Here is a 23,022-nt window from a genome sequence, read left to right as displayed (position 1 = left end):
TTGCACATAACGCGATCGAGTTGCAATGCGATGAGTTGAATCGGAATATTTCAAGCTACTCTGTCATATCGCGATTTGAAGTAGGATTGCCAGACAGGTTTGGTAAACTTTCACTCCACTGCGTTTCAGATTTATTTATTCACACGATCACCATCTCGCTGTCTTTACACTTACACAATCGCGTACTGTTCCCACTCGCAACTTCGGTACGATATTTCAACTTGTCACAATAACTGATTATTCACATGTTGATTTGAAACAAAAGAAGCCTTGAACAAGTTAGCTGGGTATTTTTTGTCACAATCGAGTTAATGGAAATAGTATTACACCTCGAAATTTTAACATCTTACCAAAAGAGTCAATCATGAAAACCTTGTCAATTAAATCCGTTTGTAACTTAGCCAACTAACTAGACAGTACCCGTACAGAAAGAAGACAAGATTACGCGAGTACATACAATCGCTACAGTCTGAAATCCATAGCAAGTCCGGTTGTAGTCATGTACCGCCAAATCGTCTATTTTGTTCAACTGTAAAAGTCGATACTATTCCGTAAGATAAAGTAATTACTACTCGGTATATTTTATAAACCAAAGTAAATACCACTCGGTGTGCGGTTTGAGATTAACACATTGCATTTGAGTATACGAGATTTGAATGTCTGACCAACGTAATTGAGAATTCATTTCTTACAATCGAACGGAGGTGTTATATTGAAAATTTTCACGATGTAAACATATGAATTGACACATTGATTTTGACATATGAGATTTTGTGATAGTCGATCATGACTTGATTATTAAATTATGACATTATTAGACCAGGGTTGTGTTGAAGGTTAGTACGATACCAACAAACTTTTCAGAAACATTGTTATTAACATATCGATTTGTAAAACTAGATTAACATGTCTGAAATGTTTTGATTGGGAAGATTACGCCGTGTTCGTAAAAACCACGCAGCGTATTGTGGAAATGAGGAAATAATTTACAAATGTTATTTTCTCCAGTAACCAAGACTTAAGATAAAACAACAATTTCCTTTGTTGAACAATAACCGGTACAATACTTTATTGTCGTAATCTGCGGTTGAGAATTGAAACACTTTCGCGCATTATCCGGTGTCAAGATATCACACTATAGGTGAATTGACATACCGCCGCTTGATTAATGCTTAATCCGTTCACACCATTTCACACACACTTTGATCATTACAAAAAATAAATTGGAATATGTTTGCTAGCCACCTCCTATTCAACTATACTTGAGTAATACAGAAACCTCTTAACATTAATAAAATCGAAATATGCGCTACACTTAAATCTACAAAATGTGATTGTATTGTTGTTCATAGTAGTGATCATACATTATCATTGGGATATTCTAAAGTAATCGTAATCATAAAAAACCAAACTACTGAAAGTCATTTCCACCACAAAAACAATTTGTATGATATTTGTTAAACGCATCCTAACTCAGTATGCAGAAATTATTTATAGAGTACATACCGGCGTCGAAATCAGGGTCACAACCAACACCGAAAATAATAAACACGTTTCTCGTTACTATTGATACAAATTCATTTCTATCGGGCGAAATAAATTGATTTGTTGATTAAAGATTTTGTAAAATTTTGGATGAAATACAGCATTGACGCGAGACGTTGCATAATTATGAGATGAGCTACGCGTGATTGGTTGATATCGCAAGCCACGAGAGCAAAATGTCAAGTCCTATAATTTATAGGAGTGCGGAATGTTTGCTAGATAGCAAATGAATAACGATCAACTGGCTATTTAAAACGCGGCCGATAAACCGCCTGACTAACACATTGCAATGTTACTGATGGATGAAGATGCAACATTATATTGCATCGCATTTGTAAGTTAAGTTGCGCTTTAGTAGGCTCGCAATATGTATCAGCCAAAACTGTAGCTAGTGTATGGTCTGATGTCAACCAGAAGATTTGTGCAGCTGGTCGGTTATCAGACTTCCTTCGAGTTAGAAACCATAATTTAGTCAAGGTATAAGAAAGTTTCTCAGCACAGTATTTTGAGGCTAAATATGGAATGGAAAGGAATGCCTATTCCACCAGCAGTATTGCTTCTAGCAAATACTTTTGTTATTTTGCTGACTGCGCAGGAGCATTACATTATATTTTTAGTTTGGCGGAGTTTAACAACCATGAACACCACACCGTTGCAATCGCCGAGACCACGGGTGGGCAATTATCCCCCTCCGGGGGCCAAATGAGATGTAGAAATACGGTGGCGGGCCGAGTGAAAAATATTTGCTATATTTTCCAGCGTATTTTAATTTCATTCTTAATCACATAGTCATGGGAACGTGACGGTTAATTGAAAAGATACTCATTTGCCGTCATGATTCGAAACAATGGCGAAATGATTGCTAAAATTTCATGACCTTCGAAGTTTGTTTTTGATTGTTTTGTGGTATTCGTCGACATGTCATTTAAAACAGGCTGATGTTCTTCATTTTATTTCCGTAACGGCCGACTTATAGCACGGCCTACTCGTAGGCTTTTTATAAGACTCCACTTATACGCGGATGAGGAGGCGAGGAGGAGCCTAGATAACCCTCCAACAGTTAGGTAGGTATTCTGAAGTCGACCTCGGTCGGACTCGAACACGTACCCATTGACGTTGCAGCCTCGCTATCTCACCACTTCGCTAATGAGGTCGTACAACTTCGCTAGATTATAATTCAACTTCAACGCATCGCATCACATCCCATGTCCAAAAAAATGTCTGATAACGAGCAAATTTTATCTAGATATCGAATTCATGCGGCGCTACCTCTACAAAATTTGAAAAGTTGCCCGCGAGCCGTTTTGAGTTGGCGACCCCTGATTTAGACGAAGATGATCTGAAGCAGGGTTACCAGATTTTGGAATCAGGAAAGGAGGACGTATGGTAACCCTATTGTGAAATTATTGCTAAAATATTATGTCTTTCGAAGTAGTTCAATGCAACAAGACCAGCATATAATGTTGTTGAGACGAAGCTTTACAGTTGTCGATTTATGTTACTGCAGTCTCGGATCGTAGGTTCGGACGATCCCCAAAACATATGGTGCGCCGATCAATATGGCGTCGTGACAATATATGTAGGAATCGTAGTGGCATCTAACCGAAAATCAGTGATACCACTAATCCTCTGCAATAGATTCGCACAAAAAACGCCGATTGGATCCAGAGATTTATAGATATCCCTGGTTAGATCGAAAACTGGATAAGAACAATTCATTTGCATACTTAGGGCGGATATAATAAAGTTAGCTGATCAGGGAGAATGCTAATCATGTGAATAAAAACTGCTAATCGGGACACATTTTAGGCGAAGATAATAAAGTTAGCTGATCCGGAAGAATGCCAATCGCGTGACTAAATACTGCTAATCGAGGTGCATAAAGTTGGAAAGGGTTGCGCGATGGTTAGTCGAGGTGTCCGAGTTTTCAATCAAGTAGCGTTATCTGTTGCATCATAATGCGAAAATGCGTTACAGGCAATTTGTTGAATGAAACACCAGCCTGATGCTTATAACGATACCGCCACTGCAATAGCTAGAATTACCATCATGGGGAAATGAAAGTCCAGTTCGTTCGGTTCGGCTAAGAAACGGATTATAGAATATTGATATCGCTCTGCAATTGCAGGTACATAATTCGTAGATTGTTAGTGAAGCCATTACTTAGAAGAGAGTCGGCACGGTCATTATCGGAAATATTCGTGCGTAGGAATGGTACGCAGTGTACGCAGTTACACCAACTTTATGAGCTGCGATCAACCGGTTTCCTTAATCCTGGGTTGATAAATCTTGACGAACGCGATAATCGACTTTATTGCTAATCCAACTTTATTATCTCCGCCGTAAGTGGCACAGAGATGGATATGGCGATATAGACGTAACAATTATCACCGGTGCTGTTGTATAAAACTATCTCTGACAATGTTATTCCACTACCACCGGTGCATGCAAACCATGATTGCAACGTGTCCAACATCACTCGTGTAACCGGACAAATGCACCTACTGGGGCGGATATTACGTATATTCTGTCACATGGAAACTGTCATAATATTCTACTGGAATTAGAAATGTGCGTACATACAATGAGAATTTCAAATACTTTATTATACTGAGGATGAAATCAGAGCATTGCCGGTTGAATTTTCACCTTTATCGTATAAAGTGCCTCCAAGATGATCTGTGCCAAACCTGCTGGTAGAAGAGATGGTCGAACACTTCTTGCTAGTGTGTCCAGTATATGCCTTCCAAGTATAGGGTATGTGGAGTGTGTGGCTAAAGGCGGAACCATGACGACCTGATAATATACGGCCCGTAGTAGCGTCTATACATACAAGTCGGCCTGTTAATGAATTCGTATTAGATCGCCGATAAATGTAATGTTGCGGATTTTCGAAGTGGTCTGGTGCACACAAAACCATAGTAGTTACGCATAATTAACCCGACATATACAACAATAATAACCGCAATCGCATATTTAACTTCGTCGCTGTATGAGGCGAATTCTCAGTCGCCATGAATGCGACGCTGCAATACTTGAACTAAAGTTGATACGTAACAATGTCAATCAGCACATTTCCACGTATAATATTGAATGACCAACGGAAACAAACAAATCATATCGCTCGGTGACTTGAGTCAGCTTACATATCTCATAGGCCTATATCTCACTGAGATAAATCTATGTGTCATTGTTGATTCAGAAACTTGCTGCCGCGTGGATTGAAATATAAGTGATGTTAGCCAAGTGAATGGATCATACACTCTACTTATACCAGGGGTCGCGGGCCACTTTTCAAAATTCGTAGAGGCCGCATGACTTCAATATCGAGATAAAAATAGGCCACGCAGTTTGGCAACCACGTTTTGATAACTCGTCGTCAGTACAACGCTGTGCTCTCTAACATGGTTGACGGGCATAGTTAGTTACCAAAAGAGAAATAATAGTATATTGAAGAAATACAAACACAACAAAAAATATCATGATCCTCATTTTCATTATATTTTGAACGATGAGCACGATACCTGAAAACACTCTTCAGCAACTAAAGCAGGTATGGCCATCCTTTGTAGTATTCACGGCCGCATTTCGATTAGGCCTACTTGCGTAGCCTACGGCCGCATTCCAGTGAATAGTCGTAACGAACTAACTGACCAAATATCCACGTTAAAGGGTCCATGTTCAAATTCATTGACGGTGAACTTCGGACCTATTTAGCCTACTAATATTAGCTTACTATGCGCACCCGAATCGCGATTAGTCATGTTATGAATAGTCACAGGACAGTGTTGGGATTAAGTCACTACCTTCGAGTCACGAGTCATTTCGAGTTATTGCAGATTTTGACTCGAATCAAGTCAAGTCAATCAATTTTCGAAGGTGACTCAAGTCAAGTCAAGTCAATCGATTTTTGGCAGTGACTCGAGTCAAGTCGAGTCAAGTCAAGTCACGAGTCAAGGCACAATTCAAGTCAAGTTTTCTTTTCAAAGTGAGGCATGCTTGCGTCATTGCATTTTGCTAGTTGCCTGAAATACAGATTCAGTGGACATTGATTCGGAACCGATGAACAAATATAGAGTTAAATATGCACACAAGAAGTTGCTGTATCGCTCACATATACATATAAATGATAAACTAGGTATAATTACATAGCCTAAGTTTATAGTTACCAGCCAAAATAGAGAATAGAGAAACGAATTGGTAAGATGCAATGCATCACCCATTTACAAATTGATATGATACAATTCGAGCCTGTGCCAATGGTTGATGACTATATACCTTATTCGAATTCAATTTCAATTAAACAAGAGTTTTGGTTAAGGTAAGAACAAAAAACAGAAATATACATTTTGCTATTAAATTACTCTACTATACTAGTTTACGGCAGCGTAAGCTGTAAGCTACGATCACTTCATTTGCGGTCAATTGATTTGTGAGAGAACAATGGAGGCTCTGTAAAACACAAGATCATTGAATGATTGATTGGTTGCTTTCACGGGTCACACCAGCGTTTTGCGAACAATCTGACCATATGCAAGACACAGTGATTTTATCGACATCGATTATTATTATTATTATTATTGGTAAAAACGATGAAAAGATAGTGACGCCTTTCACATTAAAGCCTTTTGCGTCACACCATAGCATGCATATGAGAAATGCACAAACTTATCACGCAAGAAATATTAGAACGATGGAAAAATAAATCGTCGACAGAGGCATACGTAGGCATATTTCAGTGATCTGTTGGCACACATCAAATTCAGAGATATAACCATTACAAATTCATACATATAAAAATTTGAATACCGCGCCTTGTTTCCTTGACATATTGAATGACATGATCTAACATGCATTCACTAGTTAATAGGCATGCAGGGCTGGGCAAAATCGAGTACCTGAGTGATTCGATTCTGAATCACGTAGAATGCTTTGAGTCGAGTCGAGTAATCGAGTATCACTCATTATGACGCCATAGCAGAATATTATTTGTCAAAGTTCGAATAAGTACCTTTTAAGCGACCACAAAGAATATAATGCCTGTTATCCATCACATTAAGGATACTTTGTTATTTTTTTCGACCATACCGATTTCATTGCACTTGGTGATTGTGGGATGATCATGAATTCGGAAATGTGCTATTTCAGTAACGTTCGAAGCTTTGTACTTCATGTTCCGTATGCTACAATACGGCCAATCAAGGTTTCAAGGCTTCAACAGTGAAATTAGCATAAACTCGCTGATCGTTGATAAACTTCTCGTTGATAAATCAACTTTCAGTGGTGGGGAGCGTATAATTTCAGTACTCGAAAAAATCGTCTTTTACTACTCGACTCGAATCATTAAAATTATTACTCGATTCAGATTCGAGTACTCGAATCATTGTGCCCAGCCCTATTAATAGGTCTACTATATTAAAAAAGACTGTCATTATTAATATAGCGTTTCAGATTTGCACGTTGCCGTACATACTTCAAACAGTTTATTAGATAATGATCGACGGTTTCGGGCAACGAACATTGTTCACATAGAGGAGAATCATTGCATCCAATCTTATGCAGGTGGTAGTTGAGCCGACAATGGCCTGATCTCAACCGAAACAGAATGATTTGCCCTTTTCTCGATGCTAAACTTGGTAACCTCTTGTAAATCGTGTCTTTGATGAGCTTGTACTTACTTCCGGCGTCGCTTGTCCTCTACAGTTGACCCCAGGAGCGAGTACGCATCCCTGCGGAGACGAAGTCCAACTGTTGACGGGGCGGTGTTTCTGATGCTGTAGCGCGTCTTGCAAATAGGTCGGCGATTGCATTGTGCTGAATACCGCAGTGTGCTGGAATCCACATACAAGTGATATTGTGACCTCGCATTGTTTCAATTGGTATCTTCTCGACTATCTCGGTAATAAGGAGAGGGGCTGCGATATTGAAATTTGCTATACATGTTAATGCGCTCAAGCAATCACTGAGTATTGCCACTCTAATCTGGGTATTATCAGGGTTGTAATGACTCGAGTCATGACTCGACTCGAGTCTGACTCGAGTCACGATTTCTTTGTGACTCGACTTGACTCGAGTCATTTTCTTGAAATGGGAAAATCACTCGACTCGACTCGAGTCAATATTTGGAATGACTCGACTTGGACTCGAGTCATTGCGCATGATTCGACCCAAGTCATTGACTTGACTTATTATATATGACTTGAAGATGAAGAAATTTGCAAATCGTAATGGCTAGATCAACGCATCTGACGAACTCTGTCGCCATCGCTTTTTGTCACCACTGCTTCCGATGCACTCGACTGATATCAGACATGCCGCTGCAAAAACAACAGACAATGGTACATATTAGCAATGCATTGCACAAAATGATCCAGTAATGAAGGTGTAATAGATCCTCCGCAATCTGAGTACTCAAGACTTTTCAATTATAAAAGACTTTTTAATTATACAAGCAAACAATAGTAGTATAGTAGATCGTTGGCGATTCGTAATGGGCTCTTATGGGTGCGGTGGCATGCGGCTGGGAAACCGGGGGTGGCATGCGGCTCTTATGTCTTATGGCGGGGGTGGCATGCGGCTATTGCGTCTTATGGCGGGGGTGACAAGCGGCTCTTATGTCTTATGGCGGTGGTCGCATGCGGCTGGGAAACCGGGGGTGGCATGCGTCTCTTATGTCTTATGGCGGGGTGGCAAGCGGCTATTGTGTCTTATGGCGGGGGTGGCAAGCGGCTCTTATGTCTTATGGCGGGGGTGGCAAGCGGCTCTTATGTCTTATGGCGGAGGTGGCAAGCGACTATTGCGTCTTATGGGTGCGGTGGTACGGTAACCCTTTTCAGTATAGGGATCGGTCGCACGCGGCTTCGTTGTTGGTATGTCGTACTTCGTGTTGAATATGTATCAAGTAAATAGTCACGTGATTGGTCCTTAATTAATGTGTATATTTCAAATTACGGTGAGTACGACAATGATATATCGTTATTCTTATGGACGCGGCGATGATTCGTAATTTCGGGTATAGACTTGCGAGCGGCATGTCGTACTTTCAGAAAAAAGGGTGTGAAATAGTTTGCTAAATCTAGGAATCACTCGCATGGTAATGTTTTGGTAATTAGTTTGCCACAGAGCCGGCGTAGACAGCGATTCAAATACCAACAATAGCCGCGTTCACATACTAACACTTCAAAAAGGTGTGAAATATTTGTAAAATCCTACGATCGCCCACAAGATAACACCTCAGACATAGTCATCTTTCACGACTTGATGTCATAGCCATACCGATCGCTCACGCGGTGGAATTTTAGTAATCAGTTTGTCACAGAACTTTATTTCGCTGGTAAGATTTAATAAGTAACGACTAACAGAACCGCCAGTGTCGGTAACTTGAATAGCAACAAATTGCCACTTATTTCCGGCCTAACCCTAATCCTTTGCGAGGTTACCGCATACTCAAATAGGTGTGAAATAATTGTAAAATCCCACGATCGCTCACAAGGGTAAGGAATAACAGATCCACAACGGCAACGATTTGAACTCGAATCTTTTTAAGAGTATAATCCTTTTGAAACTGAATATTACTTGACTTGACCAACTTTCAACTCCGTTTCCGGATCATTCACACATTCCACGCCGTTTTAACACTTATAGAATCAATATTAACTATCTCTAACCCGATAATATTCAATCATTTTGGTAATTTACCAACTTTAAATCCGTTCGTCAGATGTACTACAGGTAACTGAGATAATCAAAAATGAAATATTTTGACTTTGACATAGTGTGAATTGAAATAGGATTGACAAACATGACTACCAACTTTCAACCCACCCATATTTCGAAATTATACGCACATTAATTTGAAACAAGTGACGAAACCTTACAACTGTATTCGCGAGTTGGTTTTCCGTTTGTCAGTTTCAGTAAATACTATCGCGATATTTTAATGTGTTACTACACAAAATAGAGTCAATTAATGAAATATTGCCCGTTGTTGAAAACATTTCCAACTTGACAACCGCTTGCACATAACGCGATCGAGTTGCAATGCGATGAGTTGAATCGGAATATTTCAAGCTACTTTGTCATATCGCGATTTGAAGTAGGATTGCCAGACAGGTTTGGTAAACTTTCACTCCACTGCGTTTCAGATTTATTTATTCACACGATCACCATCTCGCTGTCTTTACACTTACACAATCGCGTACTGTTCCCACTCGCAACTTCGGTACGATATTTCAACTTGTCACAATAACTGATTATTCACATGTTGATTTGAAACAAAAGAAGCCTTGAACAAGTTAGCTGGGTATTTTTTGTCACAATCGAGTTAATGGAAATAGTATTACACCTCGAAATTTTAACATCTTACCAAAAGAGTCAATCATGAAAACCTTGTCAATTAAATCCGTTTGTAACTTAGCCAACTAACTAGACAGTACCCGTACAGAAAGAAGACAAGATTACGCGAGTACATACAATCGCTACAATCTGAAATCCATAGCAAGTCCGGTTGTAGTCATATACCGCCAAATCGTCTTTTTTGTTCAACTGTAAAAGTCGTTACTATTCCGTAAGATAAAGTAATTACTACTCGGTATATTTTATAAACCAAAGTAAATACTACTCGGTGTGCGGTTTGAGATTAACACATTGCATTTGAGTATACGAGATTTGAATGTCTGACCAACGTAATTGAGAATTCATTTCTTACAATCGAACGGAGGTGTTATATTGAAAATTTTCACGATGTAAACATATGAATTGACACATTGATTTTGACATATGAGATTTTGTGATAGTCGATCATGACTTGATTATTAAATTATGACATTATTAGACCAGGGTTGTGTTGAAGGTTAGTACGATACCAACAAACTTTTCAGAAACATTGTTATTAACATATCGATTTGTAAAACTAGATTAACATGTCTGAAATGTTTTGATTGGGAAGATTACGCCGTGTTCGTAAAAACCACGCAGCGTATTGTGGAAATGAGGAAATAATTTACAAATGTTATTTTCTCCAGTAACCAAGACTTAAGATAAAACAACAATTTCCTTTGTTGAACAATAACCGGTACAATACTTTATTGTCGTAATCTGCGGTTGAAAATTGAAACACTTTCGCGCATTATCCGGTGTCAAGATATCACACTATAGGTGAATTGACATACCGCCGCTTGATTAATGCTTAATCCGTTCACCCCATTTCACACACACTTTGATCATTACAAAAAATAAATTGGAATATGTTTGCTAGCCACCTCCTATTCAACTATACTTGAGTAATACAGAAACCTCTTAACATTAATAAAATCGAAATATGCGCTACACTTAAATCTACAAAATGTGATTGTATTGTTGTTCATAGTAGTGATCATACATTATCATTGGGATATTCTAAAGTAATTGTAATCATAAAAAACCAAACTACTGAAAGTCATTTCCACCACAAAAACAATTTGTATGATATTCGTTAAACGCATCCTAACTCAGTATGCAGAAATTATTTATAGAGTACTTACCGGCGTCGAAATCAGGGTCACAACCAACACCGAAAATGATAAACACGTTTCTCGTTACTATTGATACAAATTCATTTCTATCGGGCGAAATAAATGCCACCACAAAACTCAGAGCATGCAAAGGTCTTGATTGATATGCATTTCGATTTGTGTGTTATGATACCAGCAAGCATTTTAGAAATACTATGATTCGTTAAACCAAAGTCGTATGTCCGATTATTAATTGATTGGAAACTTGTTCACGTACCTTAACCATTACAGAAAAGTATAACACCTTTGTCCGACAATCTTTTACAAAAGGATCGAAAGCAAGTAACCCAAAGTCGTTGCCGTCACATAAACAATTTGTACGACGTTTGATAAATGTACCCTATACTTTGGTGTACTAGAAATATTTGTTGAATACTTTGTTGCGCCGATAGCAGACGATATATATAAACGTAAGACCTTGGTAGCTTTCACACTCTATTTAACGTCCACTTGCGAATGAATATAACTTTATTAGTTACACGAGCTTTTGGAGCGCTGCTCCTTCATTAGGTGTCAAAGCGAAAGTAACGCAAAAAGATTTTCAATTTGAACATATACATATTATGACTAGGGCCATTTTTATATGACCTTAAAAAATCAATTATATGACTTTATTTTATGGAAAATATGACTTTATATGACTTTATGTGAAAATAGTGTATTTTACATGTAACCAACGTCACTCATGGAACTGACGAGTAAAACATACACAACATAGCAGTAATAGCCTACGCATCCATTTTTATTTCAAACCACTATTGTAGTACAGTTTCATGTTGTGTGGAATGTTGGAGTCTTTAAAGTGACAATTTGGACGTAAAATGACTTTAGTAAGGAAAATGAACGCTCCACAGACGCTGATGTTGGTCGACACTTCTGCAGTTTTGCATACAGCGCTGGTGAAATGTCTTGCCTTTGTAGCTCCATAATTTGTTTCACATCGATTTCGTCCACTCGCTTCTTAATGTAATTTTTTAGCTCAAGCGGATCTCTTCTGAAATCAAGGGCATTTAGATCAGCATCCTCTATCTATATTCAGCCCTCGTCGGAAAGTATCAAATTTGTCGATATATTTTTGTTCGGTAGCCTTGCGGAGAGTAGCGTCTTCCATGTTCCCGACCAATACATTGACAGTCATGTCGCTCTCCGAGTGTCCAGCGGAAGAATAATGATCACCGACAGGCTTCGATTTGTTACCTTTCGAGATATCATGTCGGTGGCCATTTACTCTCTTGTGGAGAGGTTGACTGGTTTCTCCTACGTACCATGCATTCGTACATCCTTTTCGACAGCGAATCAAATATACGACATGATTTACAAGTAAAATGGCCTTTGATGTTGTGCCGGGCGGGTCCTCTTGTAATCACCGTGCTGTGATTGAGAATAGCACACGTCTTGCATGATGGCTGTCCGCAATTTTCCACGCCATTTTCTCGTCTTGACCGAGGTAGCCTACTATTTACCAAAATGTTACGCAAGTTGCGTGGTTGCCGTATGGCTAGAATAGGTCTTTGCGGGAACACTTCATTGCATTTCGGATCGTTGATTAGTATTCGCTGATGTTTTCGTAAAATCTTACGGATCTTTTCTGCTCCCGGGAAATAAGTAGTGACCAGCGGCACTCTGCGATCTTGAGTTTCCTCATTGTGATTTCGGCTGCAATCAAGGAGCTTTTCTCGTGGTACATTGAGGGCCCTTTTTATTTGATTCCTTATCAGCTGTTGATCGTAGCCAGAGTTGATTAGTTCGTGTTTCAAAACTTCCAAATGTTCATTTTTGTCCTCTTTCTTCGAGCAAATTTTATGAATTCGAAGGGCTTTGCTGTAGACTATTCCTTTTTTGCAGTGTATTGGATGGAAACTGTGGTAGTTTAAAATCTTACCAGAGTCCGTTGGTTTACGATAGAGTGACGTGAAAATGCGACCTTCTTCGATGTTGACAAGCGTGTCGAGGAATGAAACTGCAGTCATCGAGCTCTCCATGGTCAGACGAATGTTAGGGTGAAATTCGTTTATTGATTCATGAAACTTTTTCAGTGACTGTTCTCCATGGGTCCATATCATGAAAATGTCGTCGATGTATCTCGTATAAAGTATTGGCCGCAGTTTTTGTGTCTCCATGAAATCCTCCTCAAAATGATGCATGAAAAGATTTGCGTATTGCGGAGCAAATTTCGTGCCCATTGCCGTTCCTTGAAGCTGTAGAAAGATCTCTTCGTTGAATTCGAACGTGTTGTGAGTTAACGTGAAGCCAATAAGTTCCATGATGGATTTCTTTAAAGGATGTCCAATTTCTGCAAGAGATCTCTCCACAGCCTCCATGCCATCCTTATGAGGAATACTTGTATACAGGGATGATACGTCCATGGTGACTAATATCGTTCATGAGTTTGTTTAAAAAGTCCGTGGTGTCGCGACAAAAACTTGGTGTGCTTTTCACCAATGGTTTAAGGTGTTTTTCCACGTATCCGGATATGTCTTCCGTTAGAGTTTTGTTGCATGACACGATGGGGCGTCCAGGAATATTCTCTTTGTGCAATTTCGGTAGAAGATAGAAGCGGCCAAGAGAGGGATCATACGGGATATTGATCTTTGATTTCTCGTCTTCTTCCATATCCAACGATTTTATAATATTCTTTAATCGTTTTGTGTGTTCTTTCGTTGGGTTTGTAAAACACACTTTTTTTCGTTGGGTTTGTAAAACACACTTTGATAAAGAAATCGACGAAAAGATATTCTACACCTAAATCTGGTAAAACCATTTTACACTTTTTGTTCGTTAGTATAGTATCCATTTGAATTTTTCCATTTCCTCTCGTCAAAGTAGATGTAATCATAGTCGCTAAAGAACTTACTTGGACGTGCTTGAATTTTAGACATATAGTTCAGATTTACCCGACACAAGACCCAAAAACAACTTTAGTTTCAACCGAGCACACATATCCAAAATATCGCACACTCCACTAGTCCTAAAGCGCGAAAACCCGATACAAAATATTACTTAATGTGTTGTTGTGGTGTCATCTTCACAATATCGCACACAATTCAAATGATAATTATGTGTAACATGTCGTTGATTTGAATCAGACCTACCTGGAAGAGGATTTACTCACTCTCTACATAATGGATATTGACCAATATCACGTCCTCGGTGTGTGCCGTTTTTTCTAGATACGAATTATGTTAGTGTAGCAGAAACATTTTAGTGTAACGGAATAAAATTCCACTCTCCTGTATTATGAATCCAATGTGTTAGCGTTCATTCAATATTTTGTCTGTGTCAACTAGTTAGTTTGCGTGATACGATTGACGACCCCTGCGACTTTTTCCGATCACAGTATGAAAAATATTTACATCACGCAAAATACTCCACTCTATATTCTCATACTACGAAACTATGGAAGGATTGGTCATGCTTTCAAACTATAGAATGATTGGTCAGACTCTACAAAATGTTTTGGTAGCACAATAACTTTTTTTTTACACGAATGGTCACGCATCTAGATATTCAACTAATCCAACACACAACTATAGTAGCCTACTTGCGGAAATATCATAGTTCTTGTAACAACGTTGCAAGTAGTAGTATAGATCGGTCTGGGGGTGCCTGGGGCTCTTATGGGCGGGGTGGCGAGCGGCTGGAAAACCGGGGGTGGCGAGCGGCTCTTATTCCTTATGGCGGGGGTGGCGAGCGGCTATTGCGTCTTATGGCGGGGGTGGCGAGCGGCTCTTATTTCTTACGGCGGGGGTCGCAAGCGGCTGGGAAAACCGGGGTGGCAAGCGGCTGTTTTGTCTTATGGCGGGGGTGGCGAGCGGCTATTGCGTCTTATGGCGGGGGTGGCAAGCGGCTATTGTGTCTTGTGGTCGCGCGGTAACCCTTTTCAGCATAGGGATCGGTCGCACGCGGCTTCGTTGTTGGCATGTCGTACTTTCGGGTATAGACTGCAGGCGGCATGTCGTACTTTTAGCAAAAAATGGTGTGAAATAGTTTGCTGAATCTAAGAATCACTAGCAAGGTAATATTTGGTAATTAGTTTGCCAGAGAGCCGGTGTAGACGGCGATACGAATATCAACAATAGCCGCGTTCACAAACTAACACTTCAAATAGGTGTGAAATAGTTTGCAAAACCCCGCGATCGCTGACAAGATAATGTCTCGGAGATAACCATCTTTCACGACTTGGTGTCATAGCCATACCGATCGCTCACGCGGTGAAATTTTAGTAATCTGTTTGTCACAGAACTTGATTTCGCTGGTAAGATTTAATAAGTAACGACTAACAGAACCGCCAGTGTCGGTGACTTGAATAGCAACAAATTGTCACTTATTCCTACTCTAACCCTAATCCTTTGTGAAGTGTACGCTTATTCAAAAAGGTGCGAAATAATTCTAAAATCCCGCGATCGCTCACAAGATAACACCTAAGACACAACCATCGCTCGCGACTTGATTTTACATACATTTCAATCACTCACAGGGTATCATTTTGGTAATTAGTTTGTCGCAGAGCTGGATTTCACTGGTAAGATTTATCATGTGACGAATAACAGAACCGTCGCAGACGGTGATTCGAATACCGACAAATTCTCACTTATTTCTGATCCAACCCTAATCCTCTGTGAAGTTGACGCTTATTCAAAAAGGTATGAAATAATTGTAAAATCCTACGTCGCTGACACGATAATGCATCAGACGTAGCGGTCTAGTTATAGTACGGTGTCGGAATCCATTCGCGACATGTTCTATAGGTAAATTCAGATAATCAAGAATGAGGTATTTGGACTTTGACATAGTCTGAATTGAAATAGATTGACAAACATGACTACCAACTTTCCCGCAGTCCCATTTCGATATTATCTGCACATTGATTTGAAACAAGTAATGAAACATTGCAACTCTATTCGCGATTCCGCTTTCCGTGTGTCAAAGAGATATTTTAACATCTTACCATACTCAAAAGAATTATTCACAACATTAACAAGTGTTCAAAATCTAGTTTTCACTTACTTGATTATATCACAACAACTGACAAACTTGAATTAATTCATCTGGTTGTATTCATATGACCGATAATTTTTATTCAATTGTAAAGGTCGTTACTATTCTGAAGACAAATATTTACTAGTCAATGCATATACGACTTGACATGAACATATTATATTTTGAGTATATGAGATTTGAATGACTGAATAATAACTGAGAATTAAATTATCACAAGTGAATCCGTATATTACAGCGTAAAAGATATTGGAATGTCAGCAACTCTGTACGGTCATAGTTACTACCACTAATTTACCCGACCAACTCGTCATGATCATTCCTGAAATCAACACAAACACGACCACTGACTTGAGTTAACCACAAAACGGCATCAAGTTTTTAATCAGTTAGCAGCTGACAGATTATTCGAATGCATCGATGGGGAATATTATTGAACTCGTCGATATTGTTATTTCAACAAATTATCGCTTACGTCGACTGCGAAAGTTAATATCGAATGGTAAGACTTGATCGCATATTTGTTGAACACAGACATGACAAAGAACATTACCGAGCTTTTATAAACTAGTCATATTACTTTTCACATCTATCAATATCAGAATACAAGGCATCAAACTTTTTGTTAAATGTAACATAGCACTTTTGGAATCGGATTCGTTATAGTCATACAAATTGTATTAAACCCAACACCAAAACAAAAGGACTTTCAAGCTCATTGAAATCAAATCATTCATCTTCGACTTGCGCTTTATTAGATTGCACGCAACAATTCGTTACGAATGAGCTGTAACCAAAGTTAAGAAATCTTTGTGCCCACAGATATGGAAGATGAATATAGCTAACACAATCACGAATCGACGTTTCAGAGTATTTCACGGATGTAATAAACTTGTTAGTGTCGCCTATCTAAAATTATGCATGCGTTCGATTTCCATACCGACTGTTGCGATGTTTAGGATTCGCTTACAATAACCAAGAGTGAGGATTTAACATCAATGTCGTTACTGTCGGTATTCACAACAGAGAATCGAAACATTACACAGTGTGAAAATATATCTTTGATATCAAAGCACTATCCCAAGTACACGATTAATACTCAACTCCGTTCACACTTTCCATAGAACGTGCTAAATGCAAAATATCGCGAGGAGACTTTGATCATTACAAAAGTAAATTGGGGTTTGTTTGCTAGACGCATCCAATTCAGTTAGAAATTTCTGGTGCACAACAATCGTAATATCAAGGAAGTACTTGCTACACTGTAATTCACTAAACGCGTTTTGCATTGTTGGTCGTTTGTAGTATTGATTGAAATTGTTTTTCAACCCTCAAATAATAATTCCCGACATGAGACCAAACCGCTGAAAGTCATTACCATCACAAAGAAACAATTTGTACGATGTTTGTCAAATGTGTCCTATAGTTGGGTGTACTAGAATTATTTGTGTAACCCACCGACAATGCAATCAAAAATTTTTCCGTTGTCATTCACTAAAGTAAATGTCATCACAATACTCTGTCACTAAAAGACGTTACTTGTATGTGATTGAACCCCTAGCGATTAACTCACTAAACCGAACTCCAAAGAAATTTTACTCACTCGACGGATATGAAACAGCGTCGCTTAATCGGTCTACATCGTTTTTCTAAATGTAAATCATATCCACCCAGCAGAAAACAATTTTCACTCGCTTGGTAATGAAACCGAAGTCCCCATTTGATATTTTATTTTTGGTCAAATACTTTGCAAAGAACACATTTGAGTGGCTGAGCTTTACATCATCAAGCTGCCATCTGTAAATCAAGATTACATCCAACTTGTAACTGTATCGTTTAACTACCGGGTTGCATCAGTTTGCTATTTTTGTCATTTAGTGACTGCTGAACATACCAAACGATACACATTCACTTACGAAATACTGTGTTGATCGTAATTTCCATGATCGTGACAATCGAAGTACATTTGTTTCGAGTTCATCACAACCGACTTTTCTATGATATGATGAATTTTTGAAAAGTTTAGAAGATTGGCGCTCCTCGCGAAAAATAATATACTACTCATATGGATACTGTTACTCCATTGACCGGTATTTTCAAACGAGTCGATTTTCAACCGAGCAAAATTTATTACTTGAGTTGTCCCGCTTACTATATTTAAATGTAAACTCGCCCGTCTTTCAAAACCACAACAAACAATGACAAAAAAGTACACAAGCAAACACAACAAGTTTTACTTTTGTAGGACACTAATTATTATTCCACGCATCTCATTTCATACTAAGTGTATATGAAAGATATTCACGGTACACGAAAACATTCGATATTCCATGCTACGAACATACGCAATGATTGGTGACGCTTTCACACTATTTCGATTTAGTGTAACAAAATCAACAACAACAATTTTCACTCTCTCGACTTATGAAAACAACAGACGAACCTTCATTCAATATTTTGTTTTTGTCAACTAGTTACTTTTTCATGAGACCCCCACAACTCTTACAAAAGTACGAAAGATATTTACATCACACAAAGTAATCAACTTTACTCGATATTTTCACATTACGAAACTAAAGAATGGTTGGTTTGACTCTACAAACTGTTTCGTTACCTCAAGACCTTTATTATCTGAATGGTTGTTCATGTGTCTTAAGAACCAAATAGTTCAACACAGCACTAGTACCAACAGTAACATCAGAGTTGTTTACACAAAAGTTTGTATGTGCGCAGTATGCGAATACCACGTGTAAGTCCAGCACAATTGTAGTATCCAGCTGAGATTAGTTAACACCAATTTATTACAACGGAGCCACGTAAACTTTCGTGAATGTAAGGCATACTCACTTCTCGATATTCTGTCAATGTCATAGCAATAAACCAACTACTCCAAAAACAGAGTACATATGTTTTCTAGTTACGGTGCTTACATCTTTCACAGAGATCAATCTACTTTGCTAACGAAAAGCGCTGTGTCATCACATGATTATCCTCACAACAACCAGTAGATGGAGCTGTATTAAAATGTTCCTAACCCCTTGCACACCAGTGACAAATTGTTTTTCAGCGTCAAGTCCCCATGTTGAAGCGTACATTAAAACAGCGCAATTCAATTAAAACCACGAATCTATTTTCATTTCCTCACAAACTGTCACATACAGAAAAGTAAATTTTATATTCCCAACACATACTTGTAACCAATCGCTTTCATTAAACACACAACTCTATAAAAGTATTTACTTCCTACAACATAGACATTCCGATGTAGTCAAGAAATATTTTTATTAATCAAAATCATCGACTTCTGTTTACGGCGTTAGTGTGTGCATGTCATACATGTGGGGCCCGTATTGAAATGGACACGACACGACTGAATGTAAGGAGATAGAAGTCTATCGCATGGATCGGGACCGAACAAGTTAGTTAATGTATTCACGGTCATGATTGTGTTTGTCATATACGAATGATAGGGTTACTGCCAAATCTACATACAACAACCTTCTGGCACTCATAATAACAATTTCATTCTCCCCCATGATAACAATTTCATTCTCCCCCTTCGTAATTGCATACTCACGACAAGTATATTGTACAACTCGACAGCTACGTTTAACAATACCAACGACACTAAACATACGATACCTACCCAAGTAAAATTACCATTTTCACCTGGAGGTCAGGCGTTACCAGAGTAAAAAATACCATTGTCCTTTGGAGATTTATCGTTTACTCAGAGTAGCAATACATTTTCACTTGAGGGTCTATCGTTTCCTAGAGTAACAAACCTTTTTCACTTGGAAATATATTTTTTCACCGGGTAACAAACCTTTTTCACTTGGAAATATATTTTTCCCTGAGCAACAAACCATTTTCACTTGGTGGGTCGTCGTTTACCTGAGTAAAAATATAATTTTTCTTTGGAGATCCGGGTCCGCGATGTCCGGGTTCGCGCTTTGGATTTTCCAGAGTCAAAATGTCTGAATAAAACACCTCCTCGACTTTGGTAACTGGTTGGTACACGGATAATGATGTTCGGAAAACGGATGAATTTATGTTCCCCATCGCGCTAACAACTCTGTGTTACTTGCGGGTTTCCTCAGGTCTGTTTACTATGTTGTGTCTTTACTGGTCAATACATGTCGCTCCAGTCAGCTGAAACCGGATCACTAATATGAGAAAGTATGTGGACCGGATCAGGATATTCACTCATGAACCAACGACCAATATTCAAGTAAACATGTTACAGACCGTGTTTTGTCTCCATGAAAAAGACCAATGCATACACCATCACATCAAGTACGTCACGATTGTTCATACATACCAAGTATTCGCGTAAACGACGTGTACATACAATGTGTGGGTGTACAAACATCATGGAAAACAAATTCATGTTCTCAAGTCTCATCATGCGACGACTCTGTACATTCAATGTGGGCATAGATGACTTGGGGACAGACAAGCAGCTATATTTGGACGTAACACGATCTTAGTATGAACCGCCTCCACCCAACTTGTGAAAAATGCATCTCACACGAGTACAACACTTTCACGGGCTCACACTTTGATTTTACAAGATTGTTCGGATTCTCAGGTAGACTTGCATCGTGATCCAGACCTCGACATATAGTAAAATCGGGTTGCGTAACTCGCTCAATCCCCACGTATTGTTGGTCATAACCTGTGAACTTTTTTACTGAGATCGCAGTGATTCACCTTGGTTGGTTTAATGTATTTGGCGATTACCATCGTTATCAATCTTTCACGCGATGTATGTCGGATGTCGATACTCGCACATAACGGCTCCAGCTAAACATCGTGAACAGTGACTCCGGATTGAAATCGTAAACAGGGATTATGTGTATGTGTGAATCTCGAGTTCAATCACGATTTGATAATGTAATCCAAGGTGTGTCTCTGCGGGTTGAAGACTGATTTCGTGTTAACCACTCCACAAGAGGGTGCTGTCTCGTAATTCTACATGTCGTTATAAAACGCGGTTGGAAACTTTTGGTCTAGTTGACCCAGCTACGTATTGAAACGGCGAACCCACGCAGACCGCTGAGAAAACGTTGTCGTTACCTGACTATATCCACGAGTAAATATGGGACTACGCGTAACGTTCCATAGATTCCTCTGGCCCCACACCGTGGTTTTACGACACAGACAAGATGCAGCGGTGAAAATATTGAAAATGAAAAACGATACCTTGGTGACATTTGATTTGGATTTTACACCTGATGAACCATACACTCGATTGGTACATTGGGATGACAACTCTATCGTCGAAGTCGAGGGAAAAGAAATGTACAGATTTGTTGGTGTTGTGGATATTCAGCGAAAATCAGGGCATATGGTTGTGTATGGTTCGCATATTTGACTGAGAATATATCGGTATGCATAATGCATTGTCCATTGTATCATGTCGAGTGTCATCTATGCCCACATTGAATGTACAGAGTCGTCGCATGATGAGACTTGAGAACATGAATTTGTTTTCCATGATGTTTGTACACCCACACATTGTATGTACACGTCGTTTACGCGAATACTTGGTATGTATGAACAATCGTGACGTACTTGATGTGATGGTGTATGCATTGGTCTTTTTCATGGAGACAAAACACGGTCTGTAACATGTTTACTTGAATATTGGTCGTTGGTTCATGAGTGAATATCCTGATCCGGTCCACATACTTTCTCATATTAGTGATCCGGTTTCAGCTGACTGGAGCGACATGTATTGACCAGTAAAGACACAACATAGTAAACAGACCTGAGGAAACCCGCAAGTAACACAGAGTTGTTAGCGCGATGGGGAACATAAATTCATCCGTTTTCCGAACATCATTATCCGTGTACCAACCAGTTACCAAAGTCGAGGAGGTGTTTTATTCAGACATTTTGACTCTGGAAAATCCAAAGCGCGAACCCGGACATCGCGGACCCGGATCTCCAAAGAAAAATTATATTTTTACTCAGGTAAACGACGACCCACCAAGTGAAAATGGTTTGTTGCTCAGGGAAAAATATATTTCCAAGTGAAAAAGGTTTGTTACCCGGTGAAAAAATATATTTCCAAGTGAAAAAGGTTTGTTACTCTAGGAAACGATAGACCCTCAAGTGAAAATGTATTGCTACTCTGAGTAAACGATAAATCTCCAAAGGACAATGGTATTTTTTACTCTGGTAACGCCTGACCTCCAGGTGAAAATGGTAATTTTACTTGGGTAGGTATCGTATGTTTAGTGTCGTTGGTATTGTTAAACGTAGCTGTCGAGTTGTACAATATACTTGTCGTGAGTATGCAATTACGAAGGGGGAGAATGAAATTGTTATCATGGGGGAGAATGAAATTGTTATTATGAGTGCCAGAAGGTTGTTGTATGTAGATTTGGCAGTAACCCTATCATTCGTATATGACAAACACAATCATGACCGTGAATACATTAACTAACTTGTTCGGTCCCGATCCATGCGATAGACTTCTATCTCCTTACATTCAGTCGTGTCGTGTCCATTTCAATACGGGCCCCACATGTATGACATGCACACACTAACGCCGTAAACAGAAGTCGATGATTTTGATTAATAAAAATATTTCTTGACTACATCGGAATGTCTATGTTGTAGGAAGTAAATACTTTTATAGAGTTGTGTGTTTAATGAAAGCGATTGGTTACAAGTATGTGTTGGGAATATAAAATTTACTTTTCTGTATGTGACAGTTTGTGAGGAAATGAAAATAGATTCGTGGTTTTAATTGAATTGCGCTGTTTTAATGTACGCTTCAACATGGGGACTTGACGCTGAAAAACAATTTGTCACTGGTGTGCAAGGGGTTAGGAACATTTTAATACAGCTCCATCTACTGGTTGTTGTGAGGATAATCATGTGATGACACAGCGCTTTTCGTTAGCAAAGTAGATTG

At 39.0% G+C, this 23,022-nt stretch overlaps 1 protein-coding gene across 1 annotated transcript; it reads right to left on the bottom strand.

The window, feature by feature from the left end:
• Window positions 1–12,304: 12,304 nt before the first annotated feature.
• Window positions 12,305–13,462, bottom strand: LOC145441799 (uncharacterized). Its single transcript, XM_080319741.1, has one exon. The coding sequence runs from the start codon at window positions 13,460–13,462 to the stop codon at window positions 12,305–12,307; it is 1,158 nt and encodes a 385-aa protein (XP_080175867.1).
• Between the last annotated feature and the right edge of the window lie 9,560 nt (window positions 13,463–23,022).

This window comes from Botryllus schlosseri, chromosome 1 (genome assembly GCF_051294905.1).
Source record: "Botryllus schlosseri isolate E-star chromosome 1, Bs_hap1, whole genome shotgun sequence".
Lineage (NCBI taxonomy): Eukaryota > Metazoa > Chordata > Ascidiacea > Stolidobranchia > Styelidae > Botryllus > Botryllus schlosseri.
Note: the sequence above shows the minus strand (reverse complement) of the source record. Positions and strands in the feature narration are given on the sequence as shown.

Excerpts from the sequence above, each read along its gene's own strand:
- LOC145441799 (XM_080319741.1), bottom strand. The coding sequence starts at position 13,462 with ATGGACGTATCATCCCTGTATACAAGTATTCCTCATAAGGATGGCATG.